The sequence below is a fragment of the Capricornis sumatraensis genome, chromosome 2 (assembly GCF_032405125.1).
Source record: "Capricornis sumatraensis isolate serow.1 chromosome 2, serow.2, whole genome shotgun sequence".
Classification (NCBI taxonomy): domain Eukaryota; kingdom Metazoa; phylum Chordata; class Mammalia; order Artiodactyla; family Bovidae; genus Capricornis; species Capricornis sumatraensis.
The window spans coordinates 3,391,764-3,409,745 of NC_091070.1; the positions used below are offsets into that span (position 1 = coordinate 3,391,764).

Here is a 17,982-nt window from a genome sequence, read left to right on the forward strand (position 1 = left end):
CTAAGAGACAAAGCAGAGAGCACTTAGAGGAGCTATAGAAACACTGTGTGTGTGTGCGCGTGCGCACATGTGTGCACGCGCACACACACGTTAGTTCTAAGTGTATCTCTATTTTAGCAAGATTTGTCCTAGTGTTTTATAAGACTCTTTCAGGTAACTAAGCTACTCTCTGTATTCCATTCTTGATTATTCTAAGACCAGGCTCTTTTTTCCAGTTAATGTATTTTTCACAGAGATTTGTAGTCATGACATTAACCATGTAATCATGACATTATTCCAAACTGAGGTTGTTCTTTAATGAATATGAAAATGCTAAGTTTTGGATTTGTATATCCTGATTGGTTAACTCCTTAAATGTTGAAATAGTTGGTTCCACATTATTTCAATGAACTAACATACTTTTATAATTTTGTCACTGTTTCTTGGGGGTTAATTTTGTCACCTCCCAAAATGAAACAAGGAGTATCACTCAGTACATTTCTAGGACAAGCTTTGGAGGTGCCCAATAAATAAGTATTGTGAAAATAAACTTGTTTAAAACCATAAAGCTTAGTTTTTGAAATATTTTGTTAATTTTTTGAAAACCATATTCTTTGTAGTTATATTAAGGTGGTTTAAATAGAGATCAACAAAAACTGGGAGGAGATAACTTTATTTACTGCTGGCATAAAGCAGTTTTTCAGTAGTCTTGAACAGAGTGTGGTTTGTTTATTTTTTACAGTCATTCTAAGAATATTCCCATAATTATACCATTTAACTAGGCTAATTACTCAGAAGTTGAAACATGCGGCTGGCAAATATTTTTTCCAAAATAGAAATTAGCTGTTAGACTCAGTCATACTTGGGAAAGTTTTCCTTTTAACCTTCTTGGTTCTTTGGTCAATCTAATAATTGACAAAAGACAGATCACCAGGAAAAAAAAATTTAATTGACACATTTAATTTTGTACATAAAAATATGGGACTCAAGTTTGCAGTCAGGCAGTTGAGGCTTTATAATGCCATCCTGAGCAAAGGAAAGAGATAGGGACCTGGAGTTTCATAGGGAAAGAAGACCATTCATAGAAAGAGAAGAACAGATATTTGCGGTGCCATGAAGATAAGTCTTTCAGATAAAAAGTTATTGTTGGTAATAGCTCTCTTTCTGGGCCAGGTCTCCTGTCTAGATTCTTTCAGGCAGTTGTAGGAGAGAGAAATTTTTTCTTTAGTCTTCTGGGTCTTGATTGCCAGCAGTTCAAAATAATACGCAGGCTGAAGTGGCACATTCTGGGGTGGCATACTCTGTTCTCTTTCAGCCTCAAGTAAGTAGATAGCTTTTTATTTCTGGAAGAATCCCGTTATTACCACTTTAATGTTGTTTGGGTCTTTCTCTGCTTTTCTATAGCTCATACCACTCAGTTTACTCAACCAGGTTGGTATTACCTGAAGACAGTTGGCCACTTAGAGAGAGGAGGAAGCTATGTAGCTCTGACGGATGGCTTAGGTAACCTCACTGTCATCGTTGAAACTATGGTAATTCTTTATTATTTTTATTGGATTAATTTGCTTTGTTATTATTGGGGGGGAAAAGCATAAAATGTAACTGAACACCTTAAAAAAAAAAAAAAGGAGCTTTTCTTTTCTGTGTAGGATCCCAGGACTGGGACGACCAGTCTGTGGCCTGACCTGGTCACTCTTGGGGCCGAGGGTCCACCTGTGCGAACCTGCTCTTCCTTTCCGATTCTTCCCAGGGTGAAGGACCCAACTTTATGCCCTTCTTCCCCATTCTACCCAGCTATGTGAAAGTCTTTCTTGCAGCTTTGGTTGTAAAGAAATTCTGCCAGTTCTTCAAGTAGCTGAAGGGAAAGGGCATGAGAAACACTGATATTCTGCTTCTCTCCCAAAGATATTGTCGCCTTCACTTGGGGACTGGGAGGGAAGGAGCCCTGTGTCCTTGGCTGTGCCTGCTTTGGCCTGGAGTCTCTGTCAGTCCAGCCCGAGAAGGATAGGGAGGGGTGGCTTGTGGTTTAAATGCCATATACTCTTGATGCTCATACTGAGTTTTAGTAGATTTTCTTGAATATTTCTGTATTTGTAGTGTACCCTTAGGATCATTTCCAGACTTTAGCATTATTATTATTTAAATAATTTTCACCAGTTTTGCTGGGAGTATATTTATGGAGCTCCTCACACTGACATTCTAGAAGCCGATCTCTCCTTTACTCATTAGATATGGTTTCCTTCAGTTCTTTGAACATTTTAAAATACCTGATTTAATGTCTTTTGTCTAGGAAGTATAATATCTAATAGGTAATGACTAGGCTTTCTCAGACATCGTTTCTGTCAACCACTTTTATCTCCGTATATGGGCCATTCTTTCCTGTTTCTTTGCAAATATCATATATCATTTGTTGTATCATATGCCATATATATATCATTTGTTGAAAGCTAGACACGTCACATGAAATAATCTGGACACTCTGGACGTCCGATTCTCTCTCCGTCTAGCGTTTGTGGTTGTTGCTTTTTGTCATGGTTGTTGCTGTTTATTCGCTTTGTGACTTTCCGAGCAGATTCTGTAGTTTGTAAGCTTTATCATGTATGGCCACCGAAATCTCTGCTCAGTTTTCTTAGTGGTCAGATCATGATGGCACAGCTTTCCTCATGTTTGGAACTAGCAAGTGTCCCAGCCTTTGCTGATGGGTTCTGTGTGTGTAATGGGGGCATGCTTCAATGCCCAGGCGGGCGGTTTACAGCTCTGCCTCAGCTCTTGCTTCCTGTTTGAGCCAAGCTCCCAGGGAGGCTTGAATTTCCCAGTAAAGCCATCTGGGGCTACAGTTTTCTTTGTGGGAGTTTTTTAACTATAATTTCAACTTCCTTTATAGATAAAGGGGTATTCAGTTTGTCCATATCTTCTTCAGTGAGCTTTGGGTTTTTGTGCCTTCAAGCAAATTTGTCCATTTCATTTAAGGTGTTAAATTTCCCAGCACGAAGTTGCTGCTATTATTTCCCACTGTTCTCTTAATATATATATATGTATTTTGTATTGATGTCACCTCTCTTAATGGTCATAATTGCAGTTTGTATTTTCTTTCTTCTTATCCTGGTTTCGTGATTACTCTGGCTACAAGTTTATTCAATTCTGTTAATCTTCTCAAAGAATCAGCTCTTTTGGTTTCTCAATTATACACTCTTGTTTTTCTGGTTTTGTTTGATTTATCGTTTCATCTCTATTATTTTCTTTCCTCTGCTTACTTTGTTTTTTAAAAAATTAAATTAAAAGTTTTATTGAAATATTGATTTACAATATTGTATTAGTTTCAGGTACACAGCATGATGATTCAATATTTTTATAGGTTATGCTGCCATTAAAATTATTACAATGTCTATATTTCTCTGTGCTTTACAGTATGCCCTTGTGGAGTATCTGGTTTATGCATAGTAGTTTCTATCTCTGAATCCCACACCCTGTGCTTACTTTGGTTTTAATTTGCTCTTCTTTTGCTAGTGTCTTAAGCTAAAGTTTCTGTTTTAGTGGCATCCCACAAATCCTGATGTGTTGCGTATTTAAAATTCTTTCTAATTTCCCCTTTTATTTTTTTCTTTGAGGCATAGATTATTTAGAAATTTGTTATTTAATTTCTAAATATTTGCAAATTTTTTCAGACATTTTTATTATTCATTTCTGACATAATTCTGTTGTGGTCAGAGAATAAACTTTGTGGGACTTGAATCTTTTTGAATTTATGGAGACTTCTGTTATGGGTAAGAATGTGGTGTACTTTGGTAAATGTTCCTTGTACAGTTGAAAAGAACACGTATTTTGCAGTTATGAATGAAGTGGTCTATAGTTGTTAATCCAGGCAAATTGTTTGATAGTTTTGCTCAGATCACCTGTATCTTTGTTGATATTCAGTCTAGTTGTGTATCAGTTATTGAGGGGAGGTATTAAAATCTCTAATTACAATTAAAAAATTTCCCACAAAACCCGACCCAGAACCTTTAAGTCCTCTGTGATTGTTAAATCCCATAAAGTAGGAATGATGTCACAGACTTCTTTTGATCCATACCGCGGTAATGATGGCTTCCCTGGTGGCTCAGATGCTGAAGCGTCTGCCTGCAATGTGGGAGACCTGGGCTCAATCCCTGGGTTGGAAAGATCCCCTGGAGAAGAAAATGGCAACCTACTCCAGTACTCTTGTCTGGAAAATCCCATGGACAGAGGAGCTTGGTAGGTTATGGTCCATGGGGTCGCAAAGAGTCGAACATGACTGAGTGACTTCACTTTCCCTTTTCCCTTTGCTTTATGATAATGATTATTTTGAAAAAGTGATGTTGACAATGAGATTTGTTGTATATATTTAGCTGACTGCAGTTGTGCATTTGAAGGTTATAGTTGGGTGAGATGCCTTCTTGGTGAAAACATCCCAAGCATTTCCTTTTTTTGGATGTATGCTGCTGCTGCTGCTAAGTCACTTCAGGCATGTCCGACTCTGTGCGACCCCATAGACGGCAGCCCACCAGGCTCCTCCGTCCCTGGGATTCTCCAGGCAAGAACACTGGAGTGGGTTGCCATGTCCTTCTCCAGTGAATGAAAGTGAAGAGTGAAAGTGAAGTTGCTCAGTCGTGTCTGACTCTTAGCAACCCCATGGACTGCAGCCTACCAGGCTCCTCCGCCCATGGGATTTTCCAGGCAAGAGTACTGGAGTGGGTCGCCATTGCCTTCTCCTTTGGATGTATATCACTTAGAAAATAGAGCATAAGTTTAATCTGTGTGTGCCATCAGATGACTCTGGAATTCAAAGTCTGACTCAGTCAGAATGACATTAAGTTTTATTTTGAGTAGGTATATACAGTGTTGTTGTTGGTCAGTTGCTCAGTCATGTCCAACTCTTTGTGACACCCTGGACTGCAGCACACCAGGCTTCCCTGTCCTTCACCATCTGCTGAAGCTCGCTCAAACTCATGTCCATCGAGTCAGTGATGCCATCAACCATCTCATCCTCTGTTGTCCCCTTCTCCTCCTGCCTTCAGTCTTTCTCAGCATCAGGGTCTTTTCTAATGAGTCGGCTCCTTGCATCAGGTAGCTAAAGTACTGGAGCTTCAGCTTCAGCGTCAGTCCTTCCAGTGAATATTCAGGACTGATTTCCTTTATGATGGACTGGTTGGATCTTCTGTGGTCCAAGGGACTCTCAAGAGTCTTCTCCACCACCACAGTTCAAAAGCATCAATTCTTTGATGCTCAGCCTTCTTTATGGTCCAACTCTCACACCCATACATGACTACTGGAAAAACCATAGCTTTGACTAGATGGACCTTTGTCAGCAAAGTAATGTCTCTGCTTTCTAATACGCTGTCTAGGTTGGTCATAGCTTTTCTTGCAAGGAGCAAGTGTCTTTTAATTTCATGGCTGCAGTCACCATCTGCAGTGATTTTGGAGCCCCCCAAAATAAAGTCTGTCACTGTTTCTATTGTTTCCCCGTCTATTTGCCATGAAGTGATGGGACCAGATGTCATGATCTTAGTTTTCTGAACATTGAGTTTTAAGCCAACTTTTTCACTCTCCTCTTTCACTTTCATCAAGAGGGTCTTTAGTTCTCTGCTTTCTGCCATAAGGGTGATGTCATCTGCATATCTGAGGTTATTGATATTTCTCCTGGCAATCTTGATTCCAGCTTGTGCTTCATCCAGCCCAGCGTTTCTTAAGATGTACTCTGCATGTAAGTTAAATAAGCACAGTGACAATATACAGCCTTGACATACACCTTTCCCAATTTTTAACTAGTCTGTTGTCCCATGTCTGGTTCTATTGCTTCTTGACCTGCCTACAGACTTTTCAGGAGGCAGGTAATGTGGTCTGGTATTCCCATCTCTTGATGAATTTTCCAGTTTGTTGTGGTTCACATAGTCAAAGGCTTTAGTGTAGTCAATGAAGCAGAAGTAAACGTTTTTCTGGAATTCTCTTGCTTTTTTGATGATAAAATGGATGTTGGCAATTTGATCTCAGATTCCTCTTCTTTCCTAATCCAGCTTGAACATCTGGAAGTTCATGGTTCATGTACTGTTGAAGCCTGGCTTGGAGAATTTTGAGCATTACTTTGCTAGTGTGGGAAATGAGTGCAATTGTGTGGTAGTTTGAATACTCTTTGGCAATACCTTTCTTTGGTACTGGAATGAAAACTGACCTTTTCCAGCCCTGTGGCCACTGCTGAGTTTTCCAAATTTGCTGGCATATTGAATGCAGCACTTTCACAGCATCAGTTTTAGGATTTGAAATAGCTCAGCTGGTATTCTATCACCTCCACTAGCTTTGTTCGTAGTGATGCTTCCTAAGGTCCACTTGATCTCTCACTCCAGGATGTCTGGCTCTAGATGAGTGATCACACCATCGTGGTTATCAGGGTCATGAAGCTCTTTTTTGTACAGTTCTTCTGTGTATTCTTGCCACTTCTTCTTAGTCTCCTCTGCTTCTGTTAGGTCCATACCATTTCTGTCCTTTATTGTTTCCATCTTTGCATGAAATGTTCCCTTGGTATCTCTAATTTTCTTGAAGACATCTCTAGTCTTTCCCCTTCTAATGTTTTCTTCTATTTCTTTGCACTGATCACTGAGGAAAGCTTTCTTATCTCTCCTTGCTAATCTTTGGAACTCTGCATTCAGATGGCGGTGCCCTTCCTTTTCCCCTTTGCTTATAACTTCTTTTGTTTTCTCAGCTATTTGTAAGGCTTCCTCAGACGACCATTTTGCCTTTTTGCATTTCTTTTTCTTGGGGGTGGTGGTTTTGATCATCACCTCCTGTATAGTGTTATGAACCTCTGTCCATATTTCTTCAGGCTCTCTGTCTGTCAGATCTAATCTTTTGAATCTACTGTCACTTCTGCTGTATAATCTTAAGAAATTTGATTTAGGTCATACCTGAATGGTCCAATGGTTTACCCTACTTTCTTCAATTTAAGTCTGAATTTTGCAATAAGCAGTTCATTATCTGGGCCACAGTCAGCTCCTGGTCTTGTTTTTGCTGACTGTATAGAACTTCTCCATCTTCAGCTACAAAGAATATAATCGGTCTGATTTCAGTGTTGACCATCTGGTGATGTCCATGTGTAGAGTCTTCTCTCGTGTTGTTGGAAGAGGGTGTTTGCCATGACCAGAGCATTCTCTTTGCAAAACTCTGGTAGGCTTTGCTCTGCTTCATTCCGTACTCCAAGGCCAAATTTCCCTGTTACTCTAGTATCTCTTAATTTCCTACTTTTGCATTCCAGTCCCCTATGATGAAAAGGACACCGTTTTTTGGTGTTAGTTCTGGAAGATCTGGTAGGTCTTCATAGAACCATTCAATTTCAGCTTCTTCAGTGTTAGTGGTTGGGTTTTATACTTGGATTACTGTGGTATTGAATGGTTTGCCTTGGAAATGAACAGACATTTCACATTGTGGATATGACTGGTGATAGAAGAAAAGTCTGATGTTGTAAAGAACAATATTGCATAGGCACACCCAACAGACATTCAACAAAGGTTTTGTTAGAAATAGTCTTTAAAAATTTGAAATACACTCTTTGTCACTTAGTGTGTGTTACTTCTGTTAATCTGCTGCGGCTGCTGCTAAGTTGCTTCAGTCGTGTCCGACTCTGTGTGACCCCGTAGAATCTAGGTGCAGTAAATGACTTTTTCTTTAAAATGTCCTATGTCTTATCTGAATAACTTACATGACTTTTTTTCTCCTTAGAGTCATAAACATTCCCGGTGTATACGACCACCTCTTCCCTATTTCAATGTATCACATCAGTTTGCTACGTTCGATCTTAAGGGTTCTTTTGTAAGTAAATAAGTGGAACTTTTATTTTGGTTTTGATTTGAGAGTTTATATATTTTATCATGAGCTAGGAGTTTTTAAGTGAAATATTATAAGCTATTAAGAGTTTGCGTATGCATTGTTAAATGCCTTGGTGTCTTCTCTTTGCTGACTGGTTTTAGTCAGGAAGTACAGAAGCCACCAGGAGGTAATGCTCTTTGTGGTTTTGAAGAATCCTAACAAAAGTCACTTGCAAGAAGGTTGTTCTTTTGGGAAGAGCATCATTTGTGTAATTGAGGAAGCTTTCCAGCACTGCTCTTTACAACATTCGATATTAAAAGATACAAAATTCTTGTTATTTCTACCTATTGTTAGATTTGAATACAGAAATATATACAGTGCACTTTCTACTAATTGCATAAGCATTGTTTTTTAATGCCAGAAAGTTCTTAAAAAGCTTTTTATATAGGTATAATGAGTATTTTTGAAGCAAAGATATCAATCTTTTTTAACATTTGCCAAAAGTCTGCAGTGTTTGTAGGAAATAAAGTATCTGCTTGAATAATGTCTTCCTACTTTTGAAATGATGGTTGCTTAAGGTTTGAGGTGGGTCTTTTGGTAGGTAGAAATAGAATGCACCTTGTCCTTGGTTCATTCTTGCTGGTACAGGTTTTAGAAGTCCTCCAGGAGAAGGTGGTGAATCACTCAGCAGTGCTTTCCTTGTGTTTCCTCCTCAGAGCCAAATACCCGAGCTGCAGGTGTGGTATACCAAACTTGGAAAACCATCGGAGAGATTTCTCTTCAAACAACTGGATTCTCTATGGGTAGTTTTAAATAAATTCCTATAGTTTGAGCATTGCAGTAGGGAACAGAAATTTGATTAATGAATTAGTTTTTAATTTCGTAACTGATTTATGGCTGAAGCATAATAGAGATAAAGTTGCCCCCCCCATTTTTAAAAATAGAAGTCCCCTTCGAGGAAGTATATTTTGGTAGATGGGTTTGCTCTTGGTATTCAGTTTGTCTTGGTGAACGGTACCATCACTTGGTTGCCCAGGTCAGAAATTTGAGTCTCATTTGAGACTGTCATTCCCACCCATTCTTTGAACACCCTCAGTGATCAAGTACGGACAGCGTCACCCACATAGTTCTCCTGCCCAGGCCTCATTCTCTATTCCTGCTGCTCCTGCGTATTCAGTTCCTCATCAGGTCTCTCTTGGGTTTCAGAAACTCTCTCTTGCTCGTTTAAGTCTCTCTCCCAAACATCACATTGCTCCCAGAGCTGGCTTTTGTCTGTCCTTTGCTCAAAGGCCATAACGATTTTGTCAGTTTACATTCCTTGTGTAACATGTGACCTCATTAATACCTCACGAGGTGAAAGAATGCTTTCTTTTCTAGAGGCCTGTCCTTCTAAATTGATCTTTCTTCTCACACTAAACTTCTTGCAGTTTTCAGAGCATGGGTATGCCAAGTTAATTACTTCTGTGACTTTGCACACGATTTTTCTTCCTCCTGGGATGCCTTGTTTGTATTTTTATCATCCTTCAAGACTCATCCCAAGTGTGGCTTTCTCTGAAGCCTTCCCACCAGTCTTAGGATCATAGCCACCTGGGGATGTGTGTTTGCCTAGTAAGCACGTCCCTGCTGCACCGGATGCCTCAATGATTGAGTCCCTGCCTTATACATCCTTAAAGGTCCCTGCCTTTTTGTCCCAGGTGCCTAGTGTGGAGCTTAGTAAATGGTGGTTTCTTATCAGTAAATATTTCAAAGACTGAATTGGTCCATGCAAGCACATCACTTTGCCTAATTGACACAAACCTACTTTTTCTGGTAATTATTAATGTTCTGTGACTCAACTGGTCACTATCAATAAATGAAGTTAGTGTAGCGTCTACTTTTTGTATGACACATTGCTAGAAATAACATCATGAAAATGATTTTCCCATAAGAAAAATGTATCATTTGGGGTTACTCCTAAGACAGAATATGGTATTAGATATTTCATAGATCTGACCAACAATTTATTAAAGCAAAGGTGTGATATAAACACCTTTAATTCAAAGTAGAAAAGAAGAACTGCTCAGATTTCATGAAGTGAACATACATTTAGTGCCAATGTCAATTATGCAAAAGCTTTCACTGTCTTTAGAGGCTTGTATTTGCCGTAGGACACCTATGATGTGGGGAATGTTTCTTCTGGGTCACTCACTGAGCTTAGAACTTTATGAATATTGTCTCATTTAATACTCACAACAGCCCTATGTGGTATGTATTTTCTACTCATTTTAGAGATGAAGCGATTATGGCTTTAAGAGATTACATAGCCAAAACATAAACCTAGTTTGCTAATTGAAATATGTATTGAACATGTAATGAGTAGATAGGACTTTTTTTTAAATTAATAGTAAGGTTTCTGTGTTTAATAGCTGAGTCAACAGTAAGATTTTACTGATATTTCTACCTTAGTGAAGTCCTAAAAAATAAGTAAGCAGATCTCTTAGGTACATATTTTGAATTTATACACAGGCTCTAAAGACCTTACAGTCCAATGGAAAGCATAGACTGATAGAAGCAGATTTGGGGGACATCTGTTCCTTCTTCCTTGTATGAAGTGAAATTCTCCTAATATCCTTTCTAGAATGTAACTGTATAAAGTCTTCTAAAGAACTTAAGAGAAAAGGTGTCCAGGGCCTTGGTATTAAGTGTGCATATTCACAAATAATTAGGGACTTCCAAAAGAAATCACTTTGGCATTTCTTAAGCTCATTTTTTAAAAAGCTATTTGACTCACGTGAGATGAGCCGAGGCGCCTGGCTTGACCACAGCGTCGTTTCTCTCTCAGCTGCTCGACAGCGGTGGCAGCTTCACGCTGGAACTGCAGGAGGACGAGCTGTTCACGCTCACCACGCTCACCTCCGGCCGCAAAGGCAGCTTCCCGCCGCCTCCCAAGCCCCAGCGCTTCCCCTCTGTCTATGAGGATAACTTCAACATTGGTAGGTCTTTGTACTGATACTTCACTTGGTTCCCATTTTCAGCAGTAATGCATAGATTTCTACCTATCAAACTGGTGCAAGACGGGGTCTGTGAGAAGCACACTGATTTAGTTCTAAATATGTGGTAAAAGGAACCCAATTTCTCTGTTGCTTCCAAGTAACCTCACAGCTTGAGGGCCCTGTAATTTTCAGTACCAGAAAAAATTTAGAGGTTATTGTTGGAATGAAAGTTGTACAGACCTTACTCAACTTACAGTAGGGTAGGTCCTGATAAACCCACCATAAGCTGAAAATACTGTAAGTCAAAACTGTACTCCATGTACTTTAATATACTTCGCCTACCAAACCTGTTAACTCAGCCTAGCCTACCTTCAGTGTGCCCCAAACACCTACGTGGCCCAGCAGTTGGGCAGAACCCTCTAACACAAAGCCCAACAAGGTGTGGCGCGTCTCCTGTCGCTCCCGATGCTGTAAAGAAAGGGAGCCCAGGATGGCCGTCAGGGTCCAGAATGGCGCTCAGTGACTCTGTTGTTTACCCTCGAGATTGTGTGGCTGACGGCACTGTGGCTTTTTGCTACTCACTGCCACCGCCCGCAGAGGCAGTGTGAGAGGGTGTGCTCATCAAAATCCAAAATTTGAGGTACAGTTTCTACTGAGTGCATACCACTTTCATACCAGTGAAAACTTGGAAGTCAGGGCAGTTAAACAGCTTGCGTGGGGAACTGACTGAGCTGGACTTTGAAGCCAGGTCTGCGTGTTCCTGAACTCAGGATCTTTCCTCTTAAGCATTTGCATGGATTGAATATGTAAAGTCTGTGTGTCAGACTGATCGTATTGATATTTAATAAGGATGACATAAAGTCAGTAGCTCTTTAATTACCTAACCCTACCCTTTGACTATTTATAAGTATCATTTCCTCGGTAGCTCAGTGTTCAAGAATCTGCCTGCCAATGCAGGAGATAGGGGCTCGATCCCGGGTCGGGAACATCCCCTAGAGAAGGAAATGACAACCCGCTCCAGTGTTCTTGCCTGGGAAATCCCATGGGCAGTTTGGCATGCTGCAGTTCATGGGGTCGCAAAGAGTTGGACACGACTTAGCGACAACAACGATAAAAAATATCATTTGCCTATTTAAAACTTTTCAAAGGTATATCAGAATGGACCAGAAAACATTAGAGAGGAGAGATGCTGTAAGGATTTGATAACTCAACACTCAATTTATTGTGTTCTGAACAGATTACCCGTTTTTTAGTGAAGCTCCAAATTTTGCTGACCAGACCGGGGTGTTTGAATACTACGTGAATATGGAAGACCCCGGAGACCATCGCTTCACACTGCGGCAGGTCCTCAATCAGAGGCCCATCACGTGGGCTGCCGATGCGTTCAACACCATCAGCGTTATCGGGGATTACACATGGTATGTAAAACTGACCTTATCTTTACCGTAGATCTGGCGAAATAACCTTGTAATGTCATCGGGTACCTTCTGAAGCCAGGACTCCACAACAGCTCTCCTTGTCCAGGAGCCTAACAGGCCTGTGATAACCGTTGAATACCACAGTGGGCGCAAACCAGCCAGTCGTTTTCCTGTTGTTCAGTGTCCTTCCCTCAGATTTCCCCAATTTAATAGTAATTGTGGCAGGATAAGATTGGTTTTAATGTGAAATCTGAGGGCTTTGGCCCCAATTATAATTTAAAATTTATGCATAAGCAGACTTTGTGATATGCATGTTGTTTTTAAGCTTTTTTTTTTTTTTTTTTTTTTTTTTGCTGGAGAGTTGATGTGTTGATCTGGTGTTGCCACCTGCTGGACCCATACTTGAATTACACTGTTTTAGCCTTTGTGCAAAATCTGTTTACAAAATGACAGTAGATGGCAATAGTAAAAAGCAAATCATCGTTCAGTTGTCTAGTGAATTTAACTAGTATACTTCCACCGTGAGACATAAAATACAAGCATTTCAGGCTTAGTGATAGTAACTATTAATGCGAAGTCACAAAATAGCCATATCTGTAGCCTGGAAGTCGGACAGGGAAGGGAAGATAATTTGGAAGAGAGCCTTGAATTGTTTCTTTGAGGAATGCTGCAGGAAGTCTTTATCCCTTCTGCAGAGCCTTAATCTGTGTTATAAAATGCAGTTCTAGTCACAAGCTCTGATATAAGTCTTGAGAAACTTTCAGTTATCCAAAGTTTCTGGAACCATTATAGCACCATAAAGAATTATTAGGATAAAGAATTCTTATCTAATTTAGGATAACTTTGGTGGATTATCTTTTTATACAACAGAAATACTGTTTATACCAGCATCTCTGTTCAGTTCAGTTCAGTCGCTCAGTCGTGTCCAACTCTCTGCAGCCCAATGGACTGCAGCACACAAGGCCTCCCTGTCTATCACCAACTGCCAGAGTTCACTCAAACTTATGTCCATCGAGTCAATGATGCCATCCAATCATCTCATCCTCTGTCATCCCCTTCTCCTCCCACCTTCAATCTTTCCCAGCATCAGGGTCTTTCCCAGTGAGTCAGTTCCTCGCATCAGGTGGCCAAAGTATTGGAATTTCAGCTTCAACATCAGTCCTTCCAATGAACACTCAAGACTGATTTCCTTTAGTATTGACTGGTTTGATCTCCTTGCAGTCCAAGGGACTCTCAAGAGTCTTTTCCAACACCACAGTTCAAAAACATCAGTTCTTCTGTGCTCAGCTTTCTTTATAGTTCAGCTCTCACATCCACACATGACTACTGGAAAAACCATAGCTTTGACTGGAAGGTCCTTTGTTGGCAAAGTAATGTCTCTGCTTTTTAATATGCCATCTAGGTTGGTCATAGCTTTTCTTCCAAGGAGTGAGTGTCTTTTAACTTCATGGCCGCGGTCACCATCTTCAGGGATTTTGGAGCCCAAGAAAATAAAGTCTCTCCGTGTTTCCATTGTTTCCCCCTCTATTTGCCATGAAGTGATGGGACCGGATGCCATGATCTTAGTTTTCTGAATGTTGAGCTTTAAGCTAACTTTTTCACCCTCCTCTTTCACTTTCTCAAGAGGCTCTTTAGTTCCTCTTCTCCTGACAATCTTGATTCTAGCTTGCACTTTATTCAGCCTGGCATTTCACATGATGTACTCTGCATATAAGTTAAATAAGCAGGGTGACAATATACAGCCTTGACGTACCCCTTTCCCAATTTGGAACCAGTCTGTTGTTCCATGTCCAGTTCTAACTGTTGCTTCTTGACCTGCATACAGATTTCTCAGGGAGGCTGGTAAGGTGGTCTGGTATTCCCATCTCTTTCAGAATTTTCCACAGTTTGTTGTGATCCACACTGTCAAAGGCTTTGGCATAGTCAATAAAGCAGAAGTAGATGGTTTTTTCAAGAGCTTTCTTGCTTTCTTGATGATCCAATGGATATTGGCAATTTGATCTCTGTACTTGACACTTTATCTGGATATTCTGGTCATGTAAGTGGGCTTTGTGATTTCCTTTTTTTTCTTTTTTTTTGCTAATGGTCTTATTGTAAGACAGGTGACTGAGTTTATTTGTCTAAGGGATGGGCCCTGTTATATTTTGACCACTAGTCTGGAAGCCAGCCGCCATAGATACTTTGAGGGGCAATGCTTATCTCCCATGCCTGTGAATATTCTACATGAAGTTCTCTCTGAACCCCAAATGTTTTGTTTCTGGCTGAGAATCTGGAAAAGTTGAGAGAATTTCATTTTAATGGAGAGATGATACAGAACACCATCCAAGGATTAACCAAAACTCTTGGTAACTTTGAAGGTTTTGCAGTATTTACATAGCAGTACTCAATCTTTACTATTGCAGTGGGGAAGGAGGTAGGGAAGGGGAGGATGAAGTGAAGTGGGGAGAGAAGGAAAGAGTGGCATATTCTGAAAGAAAAAGAACCAGAAAGCCTCAGTTGCGCGCGTTGAGAGAGGACTGCTTCCGTCCTTCTTAGCTCCCCACTCCTCCTGTCGTTTCGCTGCTCAGGAACACACCGCGACCCCCGCCTGCTGCCTAACCCGATCCACACTTCCGGGCCTGATTCCACAACCTTGTAAAATTTGCTCTCATCCTGTTTACTTTGTGTTGTTTCTCATTATCCTATTCTGGGTGCAGGGGAGCCAGAGCTGTTGAGAGACGCACACGCATCCCACATTCATTTCTGTCCTCGGCTGGGATGCCGGTTTATTGCAGGGAGTGGAGGGAATGAAAGCTGGGTAACACTGAACACTGGTCTGTGCTTCCGATGGCTGCTTTATGCTGAAGGCAGCACTCTGCCTACCTTGCAGACTGGGAAACTAAGGCGTCCGGGTAAGATTGTTCAAGATCCCATACTCTTAAATTCAGAACCAGAGCCAGAGGCCAGGTCTGTCCTGCGCTGTAGCCCCTGCTTCTTGGACTTCCTCTCACAGCCTTGTTTTAATCACTGTCTTCTCCCTGAGGGCAGGAAACGGAAAGTTAGAGTGTATCCAGAGTGCTGTTCCAGTCAGCTCTGTGCATGCAGGGTGCCGTCAGTTTTTTGAACTGTGTTTAGGACAGAATTTCCCTCACATTTGCTGCTGCTGCTGCTGCTAAGTCGCTTCAGTTGTTTCCGACTCTGTGCGACCCCATAGACGGCAGCCCACCAGGCTCTGCTGTCCCTGGGATTCTCCAGGCAAGAATACTGGAGTGGGTTGCCATTTCCTTCTCCAATGCATGAAAGTGAAAAGTGAAAGTGAAGTCGCTCAGTCGTGTCCAACTCTTAGCAACCCCATGGACTGCAGCCCACCAGGCTCCTCCATCCATGGGATTTTCCAGGCAAGAGTACTGGAGTGGGGTGCCATTGCCTTCTCCCTCACATTTAGATTTAGTTAAGTGTTAGCACAGTAATTTGATTATAGAGGGTGGACTTTCCCAAAGCTACTTCAAACTTTCATCTTATTAGTAAGCTTTGGCTGGGATCTGAGGACAATCACAAAATTATCTTTTTTTGAACAGACCTGAACTCTGAATCCTTTTGATCAAATTTGCTTAATATGTTGGCTGGTTTTTATTCTCTCAGCACTTCTGAGAGGTTATGACTGTGGAAGATGAAGCCAAATTTTTATTCTATTTTATTCCTTATCTGTAAAATTGCCTGTAAGTTCTGATGCAAGAATAATTTATTATGGAATGTGATGTAAAAAAAGAAAACATTTGATCTTCTCTCACTGTCGCACTAAATAGAATGAGTTTATGGTGCTGACAGGTTCTGATGAACCGGCAGAGAGGTAGGGGATTTGAGGAGCCAGTCCGGTCCCAGGTGGTCTCATGCTGGTGGTGATCTGCACAGAGAAGAGCACTCTCTGCAGGGGGGGCCATACAAGAGAGACTGGGCTCTAGTTACTTAGCACTTGGTCTTCCCGTAAAGTAGCCCAGCTTTGATTAAATGATTAAATTAGGATTTCCCTGATGGTTATGTACCTGTTGTAGGTGCTTCTTTTTTATGTTTTCCTTTACAAAGTAACATTGCCCTGTGCAAAATTCAGTGATGAGAAATGTAAAAGGCACATAATTCTAGATCCAGTTTCTCCCCATTTCAAAAAATGTATTTCTTGGCATTCTTAGTTTTAGATAAATTGCTTGCTTCATTGCTTGGCTGTGTGCAAGCTAATTCTTTCCCATTTGCACTTAAAATTTGAGTAGGAGGGGAATTGTTTTCAGAGGTCATGTTGGACTGGGGTGACTGTGGGCTTCCCTGGTGACTCAGCTGTAAAGAGTCTGCCTGCCAATGCAGAGACCCGGGTTTGATCCCTGAGTCAGGAAGATCCCTTGAGAAGGCGATGGCAACCCACTCCAGTAGTCTTGCCTGGAGAATTCCATGGACAGGGAAGCGTGGTGGGCTGCGGTTCTTGGGGTCACAAAGAGTTGGACACAACTTAGCAGCTAAACAGCAACAAATCACTGCAAAAGAAATCCGGTAGCGTTTGTGAAAGGAAGCCTGGAGGAGAGCTCATTGATGATGGCCTGTTAGCTCCTGGTTGGCTGAATCTTTCCCCTCCTTTGATATACTCTGTCAGTCAGCACTGCCAAAACCCGGCTGTTATTGCCTCTTCATAGACAGAGATACCCTACAGGGGAAAATGGTTCTCAGAGTGAGGTTCCTGGACCTGCAACATCAGCGTCACCTGGCAGTCTGTTAGACATGCTGGTTCAAGGGGCCACCCTATACCTGCCGAGTCAGACCCTGAGAGTGGGGCTGGCAGGCGGAATCAGACACGCCCCCCAGGGTGACTTCCATGAGGCTCAAGTCTGAGAACGCCTGCTGCAGAGTTAAGGGAGAGTTGACTCTGACTTGACAGAGAAAATGATGTTAGATCTTTCTCCTGTCATTTTTAAGTCTTGTTAGGGTTAAATGTAAAAATGAGCCTCAAAGTAACTTTCCCCAGAGGCTCCTAATACGTAGCCTTCACTGCTTCTCCTTGCTGATGTAAATAATAAACTTTTTTGCTCAGACTTACGTGGAAACCTGTCTTTTATGTATTCCTAGAAAAAAATGGATTCTTATTATATTCTTAGAGTAAGAAGTTATTTTATTATAGAAATACAGGAAATATATTCTTAGGAAACTTGAAAACAATAAATATTATTTTCCAATAGTAAGTCATTTTAAAGAGGCAGTGAAATGACTTGACTTTAGTCATGTGAAATTTAAAACCATTATTGGTGAAGATTCTTGACGCCCATGCCTGCTATTAATATGGACTTAGCGAAACACATCCTTCCCTCAGTTAGACGTTGGGAAGCATGTGGCTGTGCAGTGAGCCGCTGGTGCTGCATCTGAAACGACATAATTAAAAGCACTAACACTCTGATTCTGCAGGTCCAATCTGACTATAAAGTGTGATGTGTACATAGAGACCCCTGAGAAGGGAGGCGTGTTCATTGCTGGAAGAGTCAATAAAGGTGGTAGTTTGATTAGAAGCGCCAGGGGGATTTTCTTCTGGATTTTTGCAAATGGAACCTACAGAGTCACAGGCGATCTAGGTAAGTGCATTCTTCTGTGGCACGTCATTTACTGTGTGATATGTTGCTGTGAGTGTCTGCTTTTTACCTATGGGAGCAATGAAATACCTCACCATGTTTGAGCATCTAATTGGGAAGAGATTCAACATGTGTAAGCAAACGCCAAACGATTCCAAATTATAGTGTTAATTAATTAGTACAGAGGCAGCTCAGTGAAAGAGGAAATTGTGCAAAGTC

General features: G+C 41.0%; 1 protein-coding gene across 2 annotated transcripts in view; it reads left to right on the top strand.

Annotated features, from left to right (window-relative positions):
* GALC (galactosylceramidase) overlaps window positions 1-17,982 on the top strand; it is a 55,352-nt gene that overhangs the window by 32,405 nt on the left and 4,965 nt on the right. For both annotated transcript variants that reach the window (XM_068964558.1, XM_068964560.1), the window contains 6 exons: window positions 1,384-1,511; window positions 7,705-7,794; window positions 8,508-8,594; window positions 10,613-10,763; window positions 12,001-12,181; window positions 17,603-17,766. In XM_068964558.1, coding sequence (XP_068820659.1) covers window positions 1,384-1,511; window positions 7,705-7,794; window positions 8,508-8,594; window positions 10,613-10,763; window positions 12,001-12,181; window positions 17,603-17,766 — 801 coding nt within the window. The remainder of the gene's footprint in view (window positions 1-1,383; window positions 1,512-7,704; window positions 7,795-8,507; window positions 8,595-10,612; window positions 10,764-12,000; window positions 12,182-17,602; window positions 17,767-17,982) is intronic.